The sequence below is a fragment of the Nematolebias whitei genome, chromosome 9 (assembly GCF_014905685.2).
Source record: "Nematolebias whitei isolate Nwh7 chromosome 9, NemWhi1, whole genome shotgun sequence".
Taxonomy (NCBI): domain Eukaryota; kingdom Metazoa; phylum Chordata; class Actinopteri; order Cyprinodontiformes; family Rivulidae; genus Nematolebias; species Nematolebias whitei.
The window spans coordinates 50386699-50395794 of NC_056506.1; the positions used below are offsets into that span (position 1 = coordinate 50386699).

The 9096-nt window shown below is 43.8% G+C and overlaps 1 protein-coding gene across 1 annotated transcript in view; it reads right to left on the reverse strand.

Annotated features, from left to right (window-relative positions):
• Nucleotides 1–5775, reverse strand: part of crfb16 (cytokine receptor family member B16) — an 11224-nt gene extending 5449 nt beyond the window's left edge. The window contains exons 1-2 of the mRNA XM_037682483.1: nt 5637–5775; nt 1582–1708 (exon numbers count right to left, since the gene is read on the reverse strand). Of these exons, the coding sequence (XP_037538411.1) occupies nt 1582–1708; nt 5637–5730 (221 nt within the window). The 5' untranslated portion in view covers nt 5731–5775. The remainder of the gene's footprint in view (nt 1–1581; nt 1709–5636) is intronic.
• Between the last annotated feature and the right edge of the window lie 3321 nt (nt 5776–9096).

Genomic DNA, 9096 nt, shown 5'->3' on the forward strand with positions numbered 1-9096 from the left:
CTCATCGCCTCATTGGCTCATCGCCTCATTGCCTTATCGCCTCATCGGCTCATCGCCTCATTGCCTCATTGGCTCATAGGCTCATTGCGTCATCGGCTCATCGCCTCGTCGCCTCATAGCCTCATCAGCTCATTGGCTTATCACCTCATTGGCTCATTGGCTCATAGGCTTGTTGCCACATTGCCTCATCAGCTCATCGCCCCATCGCCTCATTAGCTCATCGGCTCATAGGCTCATCAGCTTATTGCCCCATCGGCTCATAGGCTCATCGGCTCATCGCCTTTTCTACACTGGATGAAGGTTATTTAAAGATGTTCTGCTGAGACTTTGTAAAAAATGTTTTCATCTTTCATAACCTTCTAATGTTGCTACTAAATTAACAACCAGCTTTTTATTTTGTCCGAAGGTAAAAAAGGCGGAAACAACGTGAATAAACTGAAACAGACGTGGAACTGAAGAATAAACTTGTATAAAACAGTAAAGATCCTCATTCACAGTGAAACCGGAGCTCTTATATAAAATCATCTGGGCCGGCTGTGGCTGAGTGGTTAGAGCAGTCGTCCTCCAATGGGCGAGCCGGGGGTTCGATTCCACCAGCAGTCACATGTTGAAGTGTCTCTGGGCAAAACATTGAACGCCTCATTGCCTCTGATGTGTGTCTCAGGTGTCTGAATGTGATAAAGCTCTGATTATTCTTTGTACAGATCTATAGAGTGCTGTGTGTGTGTGTGTGTGTGTGTGTGTGTGTGTGTGTGTGTGTGTGTGTGTGTGTGCGCGCGGAGGTAAATGTGGGCACAGATTGTTGTAAAGAGCTTTGAGTATCTTCATTAGACAGACAGGAGCTGTATAGGTACAATCCATTTACTGTTTATATTATATAAAAGTGAACTTGAGTTTTATTTGACTAATAAAACTTTGTTCTTCTTTGTTTTTGTCTTTCAAATTAAACTGAATGTTTGTCATAGGAACAACTGAAGCAGAAGTGACCCCTCACTGTGTCCAAAGATTTATAAAAGATAAATTAATTATTAACTGTATAATGAGAATGGTCGTTCTGTGCAGCACTGGAGCTGCTGTGTGGCGTTCACTGCCCTCATGGCTGTGGGAGAAACGCTGTTTGTCATTACATGACTGACAAAGACAAGAGTTTATTTTCCAGCAGCCTCATTCAGAAAAGTAGAACCTGTCAGAACTTTTCCTGGCTGCTCCTCCGGCACTTTATAAAAACTTAAAGTTTCCTCAGGAGCAGCTCAGACTTTTATCTGCGTGGACAAAACTTCAAAAAGAAATGAGCAAAACGTTCCTGTAGACGCCCGTGGTGTTCCGTAGAGGCCGGTTCTGTTTGGAGCTGTGCAGCTTCGTGTTCGTCTGAAACTACAGAAACGATCCAAACATCTAGATGAAGGATTGTATGTTTGTTGCCAGGCAACAAAACTCTGTCCTGATCTTTCATATTTTGTGACAATAAGGTCGTTAAAAGTTGGATTTGATGAATCGTGTTGGAAACAGTTTCAGATCAAATGCTCCTCATGAAGAGCTCGTTCCTGAGTGGAGCAGAAGAGTTTGGTGTGTTGGACTCACCCCTGGTACTGGACCGAGTACAGCAGCGTGGTGTTGCAGAGGGCCTTCGGCGGCGCCCACGTCAGCACGTGCTTCATGTCCACAGAGTCCACGAAGACGCCACTGGGGGCCGGCAGCGTCCAGATATCTGCACACAGTCACAACATCAGTACGGTCTCTGAGGTGAGAGAAACACATGAGACGGTCCGGTCTGCAACAACATTCAACAAGACCCGGCAGGTCCAACTTGGTCTGGACCTCTGATAGGAACCCGGCAGGTCCAACTGGGTCTGGACCTCTGACTGAATCAAACACCAGAGACTAAAGGTCTGATGATCAGCTGCACCTTTACTCTCAATGAAACCATGTTTCAGAGTTTATCAGCGCTCTGTGTTGGACTCTGAGTCTGACCCATCCAGACCCATCCAGACCCGCTACAACTAGAGACCGGACCAGAATCAGGAAGCTGAAGCCACAAAGGAGGAGCTCAGGTACCTGTTTAGTCCGTGTAAACCAGAGACGTCTTCTCGACTAAATAAAAGCACTCCCCACATTGTTAGTAAATACATTTAGCTTTAATTAATTAACTAATCACAGCCTAAAGAAAGTGTCACTTTCACTGTGATTGACAGACGGGGAGTTTGTGGGGGCGGGACTCCAAACGTCCAACATGGCGGCCACACGTTGAATTCACCTCTGAACAACAGGAGAAGGCGGAGCCTCTGCGTCAGCCTTTATTAATGATGACGTTCCACTGTCAGAAAACAAGTCCTCGTGGTTTGATGCATATCAGAAGTTTCTTGAAGGAAACACGTTAATGAGGTTTTCTCCTGGTAAACTCACCAAAACAAACAAACAAACAAACAAACATCCATGAATGCTGCAGACGAATCAGGAGGGAAAAGCTTTTAACATCCTCAGATTATTTAGAGTAAATTAAACTTTTCTCCTCGTGTTAATTTAAATTCAGTTCAGTTTATTTCTTCAGCTCCGAGTCACAACAGAAGTCGTCTCAGGAACTGAACAGAAACATTCATCTATAAAATAATAATTTAACAGAAACATTCTTATATAAAATAATAATTGAACAGAAACATTCATGTATAAAATAATAATTGAACAGAAACATTCATCTATAAAATAATAATTTAACAGAAACATTCTTATATAAAATAATAATTGAACAGAAACATTCATGTATAAAATAATAATTGAACAGAAACATTCATGTATAAAATAATAATTAACAGAAACATTCATGTATAAAATAATAATTGAACATTATTTATCTGAGGAGCAGCTTTGAGTTTAACTCCATCACTGAACTCTCATGTTGAACAAGCATGAAGGCGACAGTGGAAAGAAAAACTCCCTCATGAGGAAGAAACCTTTAGCAGAACCAGGATCAGGACAAGAGGACCATCTGCTTCGACCAGCTGGTTTGAAACTTATCTCAGGTCTGTCCTAAAAATAATTTATAATTGTGGAGTTCCTGAAGGCAGCACCTGTTATTATCCACCTGACAAGGGTCCTGCTCTTCTACTTTAATGTGAACCGAACCACGATGTGTACACCGACAAATTTTATACAAAACAACCACTCGGCCCGTGATGTGTTCAAGTTACCATGGCAACGTAATTTGAAAACAAGGACGCCATTTTTCCCATTGAAAAACACTGACAGAAGTCGTAGCCTCTAACTGACACTCTGAGGTCACGTGACCTGGAGGGGAGAGGCCTCTGAACACAACTGATTGACATTTGGAGCCATTTTGATTCAAGATGGCTGCCACAGCTACCTCAGAAAACTCAGAGTTGACTATAACGCAGTCATTCTCTGAGATATTGAGCTGAAATTTGGTTTGGTGGTGCCTGACATTCTGAATTCAAATCTAAAAATCCAAGATGGCCACCAAAGCTAAATTTAAATGGCTTTAACATAGCTATTCTTACACATACAGAGCTGAGATCTGGTGAGGTTAAAGCTGAGAACATTCCCCATCCCAATAAAACAATCCAAGATGGCCACCAAAGCTTAAAATACAACATGACTCTAACTGGTTGAGCTTCTTGCCGTGTTGAGCTGAAGGTTGGTGTGATGGTAGCTGAGAGTGAACTCCAACACACAGCTGTCAATCAACATTTAAAACAGCTGCAGCGTGGCAGTCCCCGTCAGAGTTTCTCCAGGAACCTTCTAGATTGTTATAGTAGCTCTCTGTTGGCTACCATCACACTGCAGCTCCAGCTGTGACCACCTCTGTCTGCAGACAGAACCAAACAGGTCTGAAGAAGGACCTGCAGGTCCAACAGCAACAAAAGGTTTTGGACCGACCTACAAATGTTCAGGTGGAGGTTTTGTGGACGAGAACTGAAAGATCTTCTGTAACTTCACGTCGCGAGTGGCTGAGAAGCGAATCCACCGTTCACACAATCATCAGCTGTTCGAACACAGCGAGGCTGCAGTGAGAGCGTGACCAGAGGCCACCAAGCCCAAAAACCCTGAAGCAGGAGCTGAAAGAAGCCGAGGCTGGTGTGGTTCAGGTCTATAAAGGACTTCCAGTGGTCGCCTGTCTTCTGAAAGGAGACGCACGACGCTGCAGGAAGCGACCGACGGGTGCAGAGCGCACCGTGTCAAGTTTCAAGAATACTAATTACAATTCCAGTGAAAACGCAGTGTGAATGCTTATTGCTGACAAACAGCTGAAATTCGCTTAAACGTGCTGAATTGTAGCTGAAATAGCAGAAAAAACTGAAACTAGCAGAAATATGCTGAAAAAAGCATAACAAGCTAAAATTTGCAGAAAGACTTTAATTAATCTGAAAGTATCAGAAATTATCACGCAAAACTTGAAATGATCTAAAAACAGCTGAAAGTAGGTAAGGAATGCTAAAAACATAGCTGAAACGGTAGAGCAAGCTTAAATTAGCAGAACGAAGTGGGGCGAGCACAACTGTGCCCAATCAGGCTGAAAGAAGCAGAAATGAGCACAGAAATAGGTAAAAAAAAAAAAAAAGAGCTGAAAAGTGGCTAAATGGGACAAAAGAAGCTGAAGTTGCCAGAAGAAAGTGGAGAGACACCATTTTGCTCAACTGCGCTGAAAGAAGTTACATTGAGCACAAAAAAGTGTAAATTATCTGACAAAAGTAGAAATTTGCTAAAAACAAATATAAAAAAAACCAGCTGAATATTAGCTAAAAAGACAGAAAGAAGCTTAAATTACCAGAAGTAAGTGGAGAGAGCACATTTTTGCTGAATTAGGCTGAAAAAAGTTACAATGAGTGCAACAAATGTGAAATTAGCTGAAAAAAGCTAAAATTAGCATAAAACAGCTGAAATAGCAGAAAAAGCTGAAACTTGCAGAAATAAGCTGAAAGGAGCGTAACATGCTTAAATTAGCAGAAGGAAGTTAGAAGAAGCACAAAAAATATTGTAGTTAGCAGAAAGAAGCTGAAAAGGGCACAAACAGCTGAAAAAACATCTGCAAGTAGCTGAAAAAAGTTTAAATTTGCAGCAGGAAGCTGAAAGAAGCTGAAGCAGAACAACGTATGAAAGGAGCAGTAAAAGGTTGTAAACACATCTAAAGATTTGAAGGATGGAAAATGAGCTCAGTTCATTTTCTATGAGAACAAAAAATGTCAGAAAAGGCTAAATATTTAAAAAAGCTAAAGTTGCACCAAAACCAAAAATCACAGCAGGACTGTCCTGAAAGAGCCGAACGTTTTGACTCATGATTTGCTGAAATAGTTTGAAAACTGCGGGACGAGGAAGATGCAGAAAAATGTACGGAGCAGTTTAAGATAACTGGACTAATAACTATTAACAGGATGACAACAGTGTGAACGCTTCATGAACAGTCACACATCTCCAAACCTTCAGCTGATGTGGAGACGCTGCAAACCAAGGCTCAGGAGAACCTCCTGCAGCAGCTTTGTTTATCAGCTGAAAGAGGAGCCGAAACGCAGCTGCAGGCTCAGCGTGTGGCCTCATGAGGCCACCAGAACCAAACGGGTGGTCTGTGAGCTCCATGTGCACCTTGACCCGTCTGATGTTTGGGTCCAAACGGACTTTAAGCTCACCGCTTGTGAAGTCCAGTAGGATGAGCATGAAGAGCAGCTTCCTGGTCCTGAGCGTCATCGCCTCCACAACCCACGGAGGGAGGAAGTGGATCATGTCAGCTCCTCCAGGTCTGCAGGACCTCTGCAGGGAGAACTCCTCATGCCTTTCGGCTGCTGCGTCGGTTTTCAGCTCGTTCAGGAGGAAAAAAGGCTAAAATCCCGGGACGTTGGTTAAAGCCCGCTCACTAAACCTCATCCATCGTCAGGTCCTGGTTCTGGTTCAGGTTTCCCTGCCAGGAGTCTCAGGTTTGACCTGTTCTGAGCCTGTAGACAGAATGTGGCGCGCCCGGATGCTGAGGCCCAATTTAAAGGTTCAGATCTGGTCGGACCGGTTGGTGTTTCCCTCCAGGCCTCAGCTGTCAGTTTACAGATAAACAGAGGAGCAGGCCGGTCCTCCTCCTTGTTTTGGTCCTGGACCAGAGCGGGCCTGAGTCCTGCTCAGCGGTCTGAGCACCGGGTCACATTTTAACGCCTGAGAAAACGTCTGAGCTTTGGTTTGAGTCTCTGCAGCAGAAACCACAACAAACCAGGTTTTTCTCCAGGTTCTGACGCTGTGGCCCGGTGTGTGCGTGACGCGGTCGGTCCGAGACCTTAACGGGTTCAGCAGCGTGGTTCCCCTGTCTTCATGTCACGATAAGTATCTCCCCTGCAGCAGGCTGGATGCCTGGAATAGCTGTGTGTTTTGAAGCTCGTCGCCTGCTGTGTTCAGAACCAGTCTGCAGAGGCTCGGCGCCATGTCAGGCCTTCCACGTGCACAACCGGGTTCACGCCAGAAAACAAGCAGGAGCATTCCTGCTAAAGTTCTGACCCAGAGCTGGGTGCTCCGAGGACAAGAAGATGAAGATCTGATCACTTTAGATTGTGTAGGAGAGAGAACCAGGGGTGGGTGAGATTCTCCCTGAGTGGGTGTTGTGGGGTGTCTTGGTGGACACGTCTTTGCAACATCTCGTGGACATGGGGGGCAGTGCCGCTGGACTGGCAGACTGGGTGGTGGTTCCCACTTCAAAAGTGGGACCAGTGGGTGATGCTCCAGTTGCAGGAGCATCACTCTCCCCAGCCTCCGGGTAAGATCTGTTCAGGTGCTGGAGGAGAGTCCGATCGTTGGTCCAACCTCAGATCCACGAGGAACAACGTGGGTTCTGTGGATCACTGGACCAGATCTTTAAATAATTAATACAATGTTAAATAAATACAAAGGGTAAATATAATGTTGACTTTGCATTTCATGCTAATTTTAATTTTATTTATTTAAAATGTGACTGCACTTGGAGCTTCACTTTTTAACTTTATTTAAATGTATTTGTTCTGTTTATCTGAAGGTAATTATTACTTTATTATTCTTTGTTTATTACCACTTTTTATTTAATGTTTCTATTTGTTTGTTTATTCATATATTTGTTTGTTTGCTTGCTTGTCCAATTATTATTATTTTTTATTAGTTTTTGTTTGTTGTCTTTCCAATTGTTTCTTTGTTTATGTATTTATTTATTATAATTTGTTTTTATTTAATTATCCATTTTTTTGTTGTCTGTCCAGTTGTTTGTGTATTTATTTGTTTGTACATTTGCTTGTGGTCTGCCCATTGTTTATTTATTAATATATATATATTTTTATTGTTAATTTAGTTGTTTGATTGTTGTCTGTCCAATAATTTACTTGTTTGTTTATTTGTTTACCCAGGCAACTCCCATTGAGCTCACCGAGGTTGTTTTGAGGATTTCATAATTGAATGTTTTATTTCTATATAATCTCTGATGTTTAATTTTTTTGCGATTCTTAGTATTTGTTGTTGTTGTTTACTGTCAGTGAGGTTGTTGTTTGTTTGTTGTTGTTTATTTCTTGTTTCCAGCGACCATCAGTTTTCGTCTGGATCCTCTTGTTGAGACTCTCTCCTCAGACTTTGGACTCTGATCTGGACCAAACGTGGACCGTTAACAACCATAAAACCATAAAACCATAAAACTCCTGCAGGACCCAGGTCCCAGAACCTCCTCTGGGTTTCACTGAAACCAGAACACAGAACGTCCATTATCTTCATTTATTTATTTATATATTGTATTTCTGTGTTCGGTGTCGCTCAAACAGAAATCGTACGTTCGAGGACAGACGTCTCAATAATTTGTGATTAAAGGAGGCGAGGCCGGTTTCACCACTGACTCATGGTGTGAGGAGGCGAGGCCGGGTTTGGACTCGGTCCATTTCTCACAGTCTGTAATAATTAATCCGATGACTGGAAACAGAAAGTTCAGTTTGGTTTTGGTGTCGTCAGAGAGGCAGCTGAAGGTCCAGTTCCTCCTGAGGAGCTTCACTGGGTCAGACCGGACCAGAGACACGAGGCGATAAAATGTAACATTTAACAGAGAACACGTTTATGCAGGTGTGTGTCTCATGAGTTGGAGACAAAATGAGAAAACGTTTCCACCTCAACCCTCTGAGCTGCTGCTGGTTTCACACAGAATGTGAATCCGTTCAGTTTCCCTCTAAATGATCTGCAAACGGTTGAATTCAGCCTCGGAGCCTCGGGTTGAAAACGTTTCTTCGTTTGTTGTTGCAGTCGCTTTAAGTTAAGAAGAAATGCATTTTCTGCTGCACGCGGAGGCTGGTCTGCTCCGAGCAGCCGGTTGTGGAACATCGCTGCCTGTTTGTGTAAAGTGCCTTCTGGGCCGTGCACGTTGTCCCGATGAGCACCTCGTACACATCGACCTGTTTTTGTTCCCGCCCTGGCAGCTGTTTGGAAACAGGTTGAGTCCAGGGTGTGTCCGGCAGGACCTCCGGCCTAAAACCATCTCCAGATCTCTCTCTGGTGACCTGAGGAGAGAACCTGCCTCCATCAGCGCTGAGGGATGTTCTTGTCAGAGAGCAGACCGCTCGCAGACTCTTCTGACAGAAAATGAGTCAAACCAAGATGTTTAAAGCTCAGGAGTCAAAGCTGTGAGCTCCGAGGACCTCCTGAAACATGACAAGATGTTGTGGAGATTTCTCCATGAACCTCAGAGCAGCTCTGCTGCAAACCGACGCTCACGGACATTTTCAATGTGTGATGGTGAAACTGAGTCACAGCAGGAAGTTCAGAACATTTGGAGACTCATTCAGGATTAACGCTGACTGAACGAGGTCCGCTGGTTTTACTGCTGCACCTCCAGCAGGTCCAGATCCAAACATCTGGGAGAGCGTGTCCATGACAGATCCTGACACACTCGAGACTCGTGTTTGTAAGAACAGTTGATACCATCGAATCAGAGCTCAGATGTGGCATCAGCTGATGGTTTGGTGAGCTCAGACATTAAATCTGCTCAGGACAAGAGGTCGCTGCACCTACAACTCTCCACGACTCTCTGAGACTCTCTGAGACTATCTGAGACTCTTTGAGACTCTCTGAGACTCTCTGAGACTATCTGAGGCTCTTTGAGACTCTTTGAGA